The 13285-nt window shown below is 42.2% G+C and overlaps 1 protein-coding gene across 1 annotated transcript; it reads left to right on the top strand.

The window, feature by feature from the left end:
• Positions 1 to 2892: 2892 nt before the first annotated feature.
• LOC308173835 (synaptonemal complex protein 3-like) lies at positions 2893 to 13186 on the top strand (the record flags this gene model as incomplete). Its single annotated transcript, XM_080548897.1, has 6 exons — positions 2893 to 2911; positions 3035 to 3152; positions 3998 to 4097; positions 4321 to 4419; positions 4899 to 5003; positions 13133 to 13186. 6 exons carry the CDS (start codon positions 2893 to 2895, stop codon positions 13184 to 13186), a joined length of 495 nt encoding a protein of 164 aa, XP_080405023.1.
• Between the last annotated feature and the right edge of the window lie 99 nt (positions 13187 to 13285).

Consider the following 13285-nt stretch of genomic DNA (forward strand, 5'->3'; position numbering starts at 1 on the left):
CCACAGGTTTTCTCGATCAACGTTAAGTTACAGGTCGTATCCGCGGCACGGTTTATTGTGCAGGTGGGCAGATTTTGGAGCCCCCTGGCAACACATTTTGATTGGATAAAAGCTCTAACATAAAGGCCAGCCCTCCAAATCTCAATCGGAGACTGGAAGCAGCGCAACCAAGAGGAAAGCTATGAAATGAAGAGAATAGACTATGGGGAATCATTAATACATATTTGTGGAAAAAAAATCTTAAAATAAAATGTATATTCTGATGATGTTTAGGCCAGCAGAGAAGGCTTTGCTGGCCCTGACGGCACACCACTGTCTAAATGTAAGGGGACTCCTGGTTGTCTAGTGGTGATGTTAGGATTGACTGTGTGTACCCTTGTCTAAATGTAAGAGGTATCCTATGGTTGTCTAGTGGTGATGTTAGGATTGACTGTGTCCACCCTTGTCTAAATGTAAGGGGTCTCCTCTCCTATGAGGACAGTGGTAGGGGTGGTGGGACGGCCCAGGACGGGCGCTGGAAAATGTCCCTAATTTTCAAACCCCAATGTTGACAGCAATGTCATATAGAGACCAAGTCATTTGATTGGACAAGAGCATTTAATGAGTGCTGTCCAGTTTTACGAATACGAACGCAGCAATTACAACGTTGTTGAGAATCACAACACAAACTCTCTAGGCAAGCCAAAATACTGCAACGGTGAGTAAATCCCCACTGCTACCTAGTTAACTAGAACACTACTTTACATTGTTAGCAGGCTCACAAAACAAGCTGTGTTAGTTATTAGCGAGTGTGTCATTGATTTTTAACAACGCTGAAATGTGTTAAATGTTTTCAAAAACAAAAGTCGCAACATTAAATGGGCTGCCGGCTTGTTCCCCTGGCGCGAGGTGGTGGTGGAGGGCAGTGTTGCCAGGTGGGGTGGGGTGGGTTCCCGCTGAATGGGCTACTTTTGATCACACTGGGCCAGAACAAAAGCATTTGGGCGGGGTTGGACTGGATAAATAGCATTTAGGCGTTATCAAAATGTCAGTGCCTGAAAGTTACAAAATGCGTGAAGTTAAAACACACACCCGAGTAGCTACATACAATGTATAATAGTAATTAGCGGTTTTCTGACAATAATATAGTTTTTTTTTTTTTTTGGGTGGAATTAGCGGTTTTTAGGCTGTGTTTAGGCTGGACATTGTCAACCCCATCTGGCAACCCTGGTGGAGTGTCCGCTTGTAGGCTCGAGCAGCAGTTTGTCCTCAGGTAGTTAACACTAGAACAGCCATGGGTGGGGTCATTTGACCCTGTGAGTAAAAATACATGTTACATCTTTGCACTCGATCACATCTCAGGACCCTCCTTTCATGACTTTTCCTAGATATGTGTGTTCTACCACCCAGTATCCTTGGATTTTCAAAATCACATCAGGATAAGCCAGTATAAAGCTATTTTTGCAGTTTTTCTGTGTAGAAGGCAGGCTAATTTACAAGCTGGCCAACTAGTGGTCGTTGTGTGTAAAAAGCAGCTTTGTAAAAAGCAGCTTTGTAAAGACTGTGGTAATTTGAACCCCGAGGCGGCTCTTATAGTAGGTAAAAAAAGGCACGGCTGTTCTAGTGTTAAGAGCAGGTGTCTCTGGGCTTTACTGCTGATTAAAGGGACATATAAGAGTCAAACATGGGTAAGATATGTACCTTTACATTTGTACTTGTTAATGTTGGTGTTGTTCAATGTCAGATCAAATGAAGTAGCACAGTAACGATGACAACTTGGCTAGCTAATTTTCTAGCTGCAGCAAATTATGGACAGTGTAAACATAACCGGGGCAAACATAACTAGCTAATATTCTACACATCTAGGCCTATTCTCTATAGGCCTATTGATGTATGAATCAGTCAAATAATCAATCGATAATCAGATGATTCAGTCAATCAATTATTCATCAACAAACATCAAACTAACAATCCTAAAAAAACTAAGAAAACGAATAAACTAAGGAACATTTAAGAAATGTGTGCTTCAATGCTCACACAACGTTTACTAACACAATTTCTCTAGAAATAATAATACAGTTGTTATGGAAGACAAGAACATGTCATGTATGTTAAATGTTGTCCTAATTCTGGCCAGTTTCTTTTTATACGCAAAGCTTTTTGTTTGAACACACTTTATGTAGCCTAGCACGAGCCTACTATGGCGCGAATCTGCTGATTTGATTGACGTGCGTGACACCTTGCACCGTAGTCATGGCAACTGTAACTATCTTAGCTAGCCAATCAAATCCAGTATTAAGCCATACACCAATATCGTCATGTAATCGTTACAGCAGGCTAACAACAATTTCGTAAAATATGAATAATAAAATATGTATTTTTATTTCTGAGGTGATTATCGTAGTTATCTATCTAGACAGTTAACATTAAGCTAACTAGCCAATCAGCAGCAGCTTCCTTGAGCTCCAGTTTCAGAACCAGAACCATTAACTGAAGATCAACTGGGAGGAAACAATACAAGACAACTAAACACATAGAGGACATGGCCGACAAAGCATTTGATTTCGTGTTTGACGAAGAATTGTTCAGATGACAACAGAGAACGTAGCTAGCTAATCTGTGAGGCTAGCTAATAATGAATTATTATGTATAAGATAATTGATTGGGCCTACTAATTATTGGCTAACTATCACACTTTATATTTCATCTCTGTCTGCAGATGAAACCCCTATTGTTGACAAGTTGGTCAAAAAGAGATTATCCGAACACTTTGAGGAGGACGATCTAAATGTTGAAGAGGGGTAAGTAGGATAATTGCTATTATTTAATATAATAAAACCTAGGCCTATTCACCCATATTTATTGTAAACACTTGTGCTTCCTCTACACCCCTCTAGGAATGGGGTACACACCATGTTGGAGCGTTTTGGAGGTAAATAACAAACTAGCCTACAACAACTTCATTTCCTTGAATCGGTGTCTGTATTTTCTAAAATTGGAAATTGTTCTATCATGACGTGGTGTGCATTACAGTCAAAATGGCTTTCATCCCCAGCCAACATAGACAAGGCAATGCATGCCAAGAGGAAACGTCTGGAGACCTTCACCAAAAGCACACTGGAGGGCAGCAGTCAGAAACTGGAGCAGCTATGGAAGACTCAATATGCACAGAGGTAACACACATAATAATAATACATTAGACTTATATAGCGCTTTTCTAGACACTCAAAGACGCTTTACAAACTGAAAAGATTGAGTAGTAATAATAAAAAGACACAATAAATAAAAGAAAGTATAGGGGCCTAATTAAGGTAGTGCTGGGGACACATGGGAAGGGGAGGGGGAGAGGGATGTTAGCCTGACATGTTAGGGACATAGTTAGCCTGTGTTAGAGCATCAACACCCAGAGATAACAAGCTTTACTAGGGCTGCATAATATGGGCCAAACATTGTGTCTGTGTGTTTGTGTGTGTGTGTAAACAATTACATACATTCTTTAAATCTAAGATCTTTTAGATCTGGTAAGATATTTCACCCGAATATGAAAATACGCTGAACCTTAAATGTGGCCACTCATATTTGTAGTATTGTATAGATATCATATTATTGTATTACTGTTTATTTGGCAGGGACAGTATACATTAAAGAATGCACCAGAATTAGCCAAGAAGGCTAGTTTTCATCCGTACTCCCTGAACAGCTTAAAAGGAGAGACAGGCATTGGACATTACATTACATTACATTGCATTACACATGGTTAGCACATCAGCAAAAAAAACAAAAACAATTTACAGTTGATAAAAGGCATCAGCATAAAAAACATCATCATAGAAACAATAAAAACATCAGCACAACAGAGAGATTAGTACAATCCATCGCTAGTGGTATATGATTGCCGAAATCATATTGATATGTGTGGATGTTGTTGTATGTCTTGATTTCCTTTTTATATTGGCCACCTAACCCCTAGGTAACAGTGAATATGCTTGTAGTAACTAGTGTGAGCTTGTATTTGTAGGAAAACGCTGACTGAGGAGTATACACAGCAGGTGTCCTCTGTGCTACAGCAGTGGGAGATTCAAGCACAGAAAGCTGGGGATCAGGAGGAGAAATTGAATGTCAGTGCTACTCTGTACAGTACATCATTGCAATACTTGTGGTCCATGTAAAAATAATGGCAGCTGTCTGCGCAGTAGGCTACATATCACTTTTTAGAATAAGACAATGATGCCATTTCTGTCTCTCACACAATATACAGCTACAAAGGATGTCATTACTGACGCCAGTAAATGGTGGTGATGATGATGATGGTATCCTATTGTATCATTATTTCCATTGCAGAACATGTTCCGCCAGCAGCAGAAGCTCTCTCAGCAGGCTAGAGTGGTGCAAACTCAGAAGTTGAAAACTATCAAGGAGCAGCATGAGCAGTTCATTAAGGTGAGGCCCAGGCGACATACAGTGTAAGTGTTTGAGAAGAAATGCACCAGAAAAGCAAGGTCCTCAAAGCTACTGACCCTATAATCCTCAATAAAATTAATAGAGGCTTTACGTTTTAATGACTTTTTTATGATGTTTTTATGATTAATCACATCAAGTTATTGTGATTAACTTGGTTACATTTGTTAATGGATTGACAGCAATAGTTTTAAGCACTTCTGACTTGTATTAAAGTATAGATATGTAGTATGTGATATGTGGGTGTGTTTTTTGATTGTTGGTGTGTGCCAGTCAGTGGCTGCGTTCGTAAATTTGCTCTGGAAATCTGATCAGCACTCATGGAATGCCTCTTGTCATGTTATCAAATGACTCGGGCCCTTTATGACGTTGAACCCAGTGTGCGCTCCGACGCTCTCAGCGAATTTATGAACGTAGCCCAATGCCCATTATCTATCTGATCCCCATACGGCTTCTTCTAGAACTTTGAGGAAATGGAGAAAAGTCACCAGACATTCCAGCAGGGGGCGCAGGTGGGTCTGAAGAATGAAATGGCCATGCTGCAGAAGAAGATCATGATGGACACGGTGAGTTACAATCAATAAACATTACACAGTCAGTGTATGGTGAACAGAACACACTAATCATGAATACCCATCAAGTCAATTGTCTCAATACTTTTGGTGCTATGAAATAGGGGGACTATGTATAAAAAGTGTTGTCTTTTCTAAATGGTGAAACCGATATATAATACCCACAAATAAAAGCTGACAGTCTACCGTAACCTCATAGTAAGTGTTGTAAGCTTGTTCAGTCTCTTGGTGTCACGCCCCTTGATGCTGCCCCCCCCCCCAGCATACCACCACATACAGCACTGTGCTGGCCACCACTGACTGGTAGAGGCGCTGTTAGGATCTTGAAACACTGGGAGGGGGGGGGGGGGCTTGCGCAAAATCGTCAGCAATGCCCTAAATCTGATGCATTTGATTTTTTTCACTCTTTTTTTTCTGGATCCAGAGTTCCGGGGCTATTCATAAAACATTTGGGCCTATAGCCAGTACTCAAGTTGTAAAAGAAAATCAGGGGGGATGGTGGATTTTATCATATGGGGCCAATTTTTGCATCCCCACAGCGTCAGTGACTTCAGTGTCAGTGACTTGGTAAACATTTAATTGCATGTGTGCGTGTCCCCTCCTCGCCCACAGTATTTTACTCAATATGCGCAAAACTAAATGTTGAAATAGCAGTAATACCACGTTCATTGATAAACTGACATAAGAGGGGATGGCAGTTTTAAAAGGGGGATGATTTTGACTGTTTTTATTTCAGGGGGGATGCCATCCCCTCTCAACTCGAGTGCTGCCTATAGCCCCGAACACCCAGGGCTAACGATGCCACTGGTAAATCTTGTGACAATCATCCTAATCCAGTGCATTTTCAAAGCATTAGAAGGAGACCACCCCTTTTATAGTTTTGACAAATGTAGTTTATTTGTATTTAATAATGGGCCTATATGTTTGCTCCTGACTGTGGGGCAAGGTATTTACCTCCTGGCCCCTCCCCCTGACCTGATAGGACCACTGGCTGTGACTGCATCTTGACCAAGTTTATAAGTAAGGATGTGGGCTCTGGCCCGGCCTCTCTTCTCCCTCACCTCTTGACCAAGCAGCTCCCTCTCTCTCTCTCTCTCTGTCCCCTCCCCCTCTCGCTCTCTCTGTCTCTCTTTGCCAGACCAGCGTCCATCTTTGATGTCTGTGTACTTTTGCATTTTGAATAAATGGTCTTAAACTGCTCAATAACTGTTCTTCATTTTAGTAGCCAACAGGTTAGGAATTTACGACAGATGGCGAGCCTAGCACGGAGTCCAAAAAAGGAAATCTACGTTTGAAAACTTAAGCTGAAGCCACAGCTCTGAAAACGGTAAGAATTAAAATAGCGCTATTTTCTGTTTAAACCGCTAGGGGCGCGTGTGCAACAGCTGGGTTTTCAAGCGTTTTCTTTGAGACTAAAAACAACCTTCAACTTTAAGGTTTAAAGTAAAGTAACTTGTTGGAAAAGGAAACACATCTTTCATAGTCTTTAAACTGGGGGTGAGAGCCGGGTTAAGAAGCCCGTATTTGAAAATATACGATTTGATTTGTAAGGTATTTGTAAATGAGTGATTTGATTTGCATGATGTTATGGAATATCGTGTATGTGTGTAAAATTCGGTATTAGAGGAAGACGGACTCTAATAGTGTCTATATGAAAAAGTGTAGACTGCCAGCAACAAACTGATAAAGGCATTTTGAAGTGGACTGGTATATATTATTGATTGTAAGTATATTAGATCAGAAAAGAGTCTGATGTGTGTAAAATTGTAATTTGATAAAGTGTAACTGGATTATGAAGTCTATTTTGTAAGATATGTGAAAGAGCATTATTGTAGCAGTGAAAAACATATGAGCAGAACTGTAGACTCCATTACTCTTTGTCTGTGTGAAAGGACACGCGCGCAGACGCGCAGGACACACACAGAGACCTTCTAGAGGAACAGTGAAAAACATATGAGAAAGATTTGGATGAGATAAATAATAGTTTAACTGGATTGAAAGATAATCTTGATATTGCTGTGTCGTGAAAAGTAATCGTTTATGAAAACAAGTTGTGTTAAAGAGATTGTTTTAAAGCAGGCTACAAACACGCGGTGGTTTCTCAAGGACAAAAGGGTTGTTAAATTGAGCCGCCTGCTTTCTGCCTCTGGCCTTTAGGCTTCGGACACGTAGGGGGGTTGCGTGTGATTGTTGCATTACATAGACTATAGTATTTTAGAGAGAGATAAAGTGAATTGATCAGCGGGGTATTTTAAATAGTTTAGAGTTACGGTTAAAACATTCATAGCCTCCATTTTACATGGAAGAGTTGGCGCATGCGCAATCGATGCGCGTTAGCCGGAGCACAGCTCCATCTACTGGTCAGAACACGATAAGACATTTTTAATTATTTACTGCCATCTAGTGGACGAAACACGATAGGACATTTTTAATTGTTTACTGCCCTCTAGTGGACGAAACACGATAAAACATTTTTTATTGTTTGCTGCCCTCCAGTGGACGGAATACGATAAGACACTTTGGAACACTGGTCCTCCATCACTGGTCCTAACATCAGTCGAATAAATGGATGGTTACTTCAATTAATTTAAGTAATTACAAATTGATTGAATTAATTATTCAGATTATTTCATTTTCTGTTTCACAGAACTTTGATCAATTGTTTTGTGATAATCTAATAATAACCATTTCTTTGTGTCGATAATAGCTGAATGACTTTACAGGTTTACATCAATGAAGTGTACGATTGTACAATGACTAAGTCTAATTAATCATTCATTCCTTTCACTTAACAAGTCGATTTCTTTACAGATTGTAATTAATAATTAATCATTCATTCTTTTCCAAATAACAAGTCGATTTCTTTACAGGTTATAATTAATATTTGTAATTTACATCTTTTATTTCAAGTTAGGTCATGTCCACAGCTTTTGATTAGGAATAGCAGAATAGTACATATTTGATAGTTGAGCAGTAAAAGGGTTTTTGTAAATCAGTGAATACTTAGGTGTTGATCAGCCTTTGTGATTTAATAATTGTGTTGACCAGAACTGTAATTAGTATTGAATGAGTAATTAAGTGACACATATTCATAAACAATTAGGAAACATATTTAAGTATAAAGTACTTACACAGAGATTAGATTTAAGTTAATACTGCACTGACATACACAAGAGGCAAATCTGTTATTCTGAGTTGCAGGGTTTTGTGGGGACGGTTAATACAGTTATATTGGACTAGCATTTGTTTAGCAAACAAGACAATAGGAAGGTGGGTTGTAAGAAGCGTACACCTTATCTAATATAGAATATTGTCAGCATATTGAGCAAGTAGAATGGGGTCGAATTCCACGAAGCTGTTAAAAGATATTAGTGAACATCGTGGAATGTTGGCTACGTTATCCCCTATGGCTGTAGTGGAAAAAATGAATCCTCTTGTTAGGGAAATTAGCAAAATGTCTACGAAATGGAATAGCCGTTGGGCATACATTGAACAGCCGTGGCCGAAAGAGGGCAGCCTTAATTTACAATTAATTGCAACATTGGAGATACTTATCAATGGGCACAAAGCACATCAAAGAGGAAAGATTAGATCAGAGAAACGCAAGTTAGAGTTAGCTATTTTAGATCTATTTAAGGTAGAGGGACAGAAAATAGCTCAGATGGAACCGGAAAAGAAAAAAGAATTGGCCAGAACACTGGAACAGAAACTGAACATTTCATCCCCAAACCTGTGTCCTGCCTCCAGTCCCCCTCCATATGCTAAGGCACTGGAGGATCATTCCCAGAAGAAGAAGAAGGAGCCAAGGGGAAAAGGGGACGACAGGAGTGACGAGGAAGATGACAGCGAAGATGGCAGTGAAGACTCAAGTGATGACGACAATGCAGATGGAGGCTACAACGCGCAGGTCAGGAAGATGATAGCCACAGCCGAAAGGAAAGATGGGAGAAGACGCCCGGAGAAAGAGGGAGATTGTCACCGAATGTCATCAAATACATTAAAGAACTGTCCAGTGCTGATTCGGGGTAACAAGATGGAATATCATCCGTGGCATCATACAGATTTGTCTGAAGTGATCGAGAAACTCCCAGTTCTTCAAGAGGGAGGACATTCGTGGACGCGAGAGGTCGACGTGATACTGACAGGAACGCAGGCCGCGATGGGAGACCTGAAAAGACTCTTAGCTTTTATTGCAGGATTGGATACAATGCAGGAAATATTGATGAAGGCAGGACTTCATAGATATATCAATACATCAGTTTATGATCCAGAGCTCTTCGCAGCAAACAGAGGCAGGCTGTGGAAAGCAATCAGAGAGACCTACCCTACTCACATTCACCCAGACAATATCATTGTGAAGCCACTGGGGGGGGATGAGAATCCCAGGGGTTATGTTGCCCGTGTGCACTCTCAATGGAGAAGTGTGACAGGGAAAGACGCTGAAGATAACCCCTTAGAAAAATCCATAATCAGGGAAAAAATACAAGAAGGGCTTCCTACCCCAGTTAAGGATAAGCTAGCAGAAGTGGTGGGGCTACGACACATGAACAAAGCTGTTTATATAGACCACGTAGCTCATCAAGTTGAGTTATATCGAAAGAACATTCAGATACAGAAGGCACGAGACGAAGAATCCCTCAGAATATTGACTCATTTGCAATTGACTGAAAGCGAGAGGAACATAGAGGGAGTGCAGGCTTTAGCCCCACAGCAACAGCCACCTGGAGTGCAGACTGCTACTTACCAGTCCTACTCACAGGGGCCACAAGGGGGGTATCCTGCTACTTACCAGTCCTACCCACAGGGGCCACAAGGGGGGTATCCATACCCACAAGGACCACCAGGGGTGCAAGCGGTTCCATACCAGATGTACACACAGGCTGGCCAAGGACCACCACCAGGGGGATGGACAGCAGCAGGGAAGGAGATGCTAGAACCATGCCAATGCGACCAGAATGGACATCTAGCCTGTGCCTGCTGCAACAGGCCCCAGGGGGGCGCAGGGGGGAGCCAAGGAGGAGGATATTGGCCCCCTACTACACCTGCTCCAGGAGTGATGAACCCTTACGGAGGCCCAGCAGCTGGCCTATAGGGGTGCCCGGAAGATCCGAGTGGGAGGTGCCAGCTGGTGGTGACACAGAAGCCTGAAGGCGCCACGCACCTCCCTATGTCTAGAGAATATGTGAAGACAATCGGATTTGAGGGAATTAAACAGCTGATTCCTACAACTGAGCTTGTAGACTTAGAGTACAAGGGACAGAGAGCAACTCTGTCAACACTTGTGTCAGAACACACGCCAACAGGGCTGCTAGGGAGAGATGCTCTATGCCAATTGAACTGTACAGTAAAATGCACACCTGACGGCTGTCAGGTGACGGTGCCATCCGGTGTTCAGATTCCATCGACAGCCAGAGTGATTAAGCATAGAACAGACCTACAAGCTTTGCCTTTAAAGGGAGCTGATATAGAATATTGGGTTGATGGGTCTTGTTACGGGGTAGGAGAAACGTTGTGCGCTGGGTATTCCTTAGTTAAAGCACAGAATTCAAAGTTTATTGTAGAACAGGCTGAGGCAGTTCCTCAGCCTTGCTCGGCTCAGTTGGCTGAATTGATTGCCCTCACAGAAGCATGCAACTTGGGAACCGGACGGAGAGTGACAGTGTACACCGACTCTGCCTATGCACATAATGTTTGTCATTTTAATGGAGCTGTATGGAGGGGGCGGGGTTTTAAGAGAACTGATGGTACGCCTATACAGCATCACGCACAGATCATGAAGCTGTTACAAGCCATGATGAAGCCAAAGGAATTAGCCATAGTGAAGTGTGCCACACACAGGTCTGACTCATCACATGTCACACAAGGTAACAGGGCTGCAGAGGATGCAGCCAAAGCCATTACAGGAGCAGACAAGGCAGGTAAAGGTCTTCTGGTCACACATGAAAAGCAGTTACAGGGCATGGTCACACTTGAGGATTTATTGATGTTACAGAGTAGAGTAACTACGTTAGACAAGAACGTTTGGCTAGCAAGGGGGGCAAGTCAGGATGACACAGGTCTATGGAGGAATCATGAGGGGTTGGTTGTAGCACCCTCAGATTTATTAGGCATGTTAATACAGGAAGCTCATGGATTAGCACATGTGGCTAGGGGGGAGGTAAGACGCAAGATCACCAAGAAATATGGGTTTTGGAGTCCATATTTGATGGAACAGATTGACCATGCTTTAGGTCAATGTGGGGTCTGTGGGAGAAACAACATCAGAGTGGGTACACCAGTGGTGTCTGGGCATATCCCTACCCCAATAGGGCCACGGGTGGTGGACAGGGGGGTGGATGTACAGAGTAGGCAGGATGTTGTGCCAACAGGTGCCGAGGTCCCCAGAGAACCTGAGAAGGAGGAGCTACGAGGAGATGCTGTGGTGTTGCCAGAGCCAGTGGCAATGCCAGTGTTACAGTCAGTGACATTACCGGCAGTGCCTGAAACCGAGGGGACAGTGGAAAGCTGTCCAGATGCCAATGAACCAGAAACCAACGAAGCAGAGAGTGCTGACAGTCTGGAGGTCCAGCCTGGGAGTGTCCAAAGCCTGGACACCTGTGCTACTGGGGATGCTGGCGAGTGCCTGCACCATGCTTCAGATGATGCTGAGGGCGACTCCCCAGACCTTGATCAGCGTGGGAGGGGACCAGGCGGCTGCCTGAACCTCAATGACACTGACGGACGACGACCAGTTAGGAAAAGATTAAAGACTATGAATAGGGTAGTGAAGCAGCAGATCAAAGGGAACGACGGGAATGGACAGCAGATGATAGCATGGCTGGAAACGGTCTTAGGGGCATGGGAAACTTATTTTGTTAAGATAGGCGCACCTATTATAGCAGACATGATTTTTGACTTTCTTAGGAGGCAGGGCCTCATTGACTGTTTTTGGAAAATCAGTCACTCAGTCCACGTTAATGAACTTTTCAGAAGACTAGTCCTCACCTGAGGTGAAGATCTATGCATTAATGCATTCCCTTTGTCCTATGCTTACTGTTGGAGAATTATGTGTTATGATAACTGAATGTCATTATTTGTGTATTGTTTGTGTATTTGTGTGATTGATGTCAGTTGAGAAGTGATGTGGTGGTTATGCAAAGATAGGAAAGAGGTTCTGTTCCTAGCGCAACGAAAATGGAAGCTCCTGACTATGAAAGTGTTATCAATCTGAGACAGCGGTAAAGGCTGTTCTCCAACTGGGTTCAAGTGCTAGCAACCTCTGACCCTGACGCTTCAAGGACAAAGAAAACATCGGTCGTTGGAAGTTTTTGTGTTGAAATATGTATGATGTACTGTGTTTAGATTAATTTGTATTGTTATTTTTAGGATTCTTTTTTATTGTTGATTGTTTTGTATTTGGTTTATATGATATCTTTGGTTGCTGGTACTGGTGCTGGGTTGGTCTGTGTTATTATGTTTCTTGTGTTGTGTGTTGATGTAGTTTTTCTGTTGTTTATTGGAACATGTTGTTTATTTTTTATTTTTTATTTTTTTTTTTTTTTTTCTCTTTGGTTTCTTAGTTACAATCGGTGGGGTTTTGTGTTTTTGTTTTTGTTTTGTGGTCATTTAGTTTCGGAACACCCTCTGGGTATTCCGAGGGGGGAATCTGTAGTTTATTTGTATTTAATAATGGGCCTATATGTTTGCTCCTGACTGTGGGGCAAGGTATTTACCTCCTGGCCCCTCCCCCTGACCTGATAGGACCACTGGCTGTGACTGCATCTTGACCAAGTTTATAAGTAAGGATGTGGGCTCTGGCCCGGCCTCTCTTCTCCCTCACCTCTTGACCAAGCAGCTCCCTCTCTCTCTCTCTCTCTGTCCCCTCCCCCTCTCGCTCTCTCTGTCTCTCTTTGCCAGACCAGCGTCCATCTTTGATGTCTGTGTACTTTTGCATTTTGAATAAATGGTCTTAAACTGCTCAATAACTGTTCTTCATTTTAGTAGCCAACAGGTTAGGAATTTACGACACAAACATCATGTTGAGTGCGGTTCTGATGGCAAATCTGGTGATTGAATAAAAAAAAACGATTTCCCATCATGCCTCACTTGAGTATGATTGAAACAATCTTTCTTTTTCCCCACAGCAACAGCAGGAAATGGCTACCGTTCGCAAATCACTCCAGTCTATGCTGTTTTAAGGGATCCCTCTTATTAATGTTACTTGTTGCATCGAATGTCACACTGCTTATGTTAAGTTCACAATGGTTAAGTGTTGGCTTTGAATGTTTCCAAAACCA

This window comes from Nansenia antarctica, assembly GCF_963989245.1.
Source record: "Nansenia antarctica genome assembly, chromosome: 19".
Lineage (NCBI taxonomy): Eukaryota > Metazoa > Chordata > Actinopteri > Argentiniformes > Microstomatidae > Nansenia > Nansenia antarctica.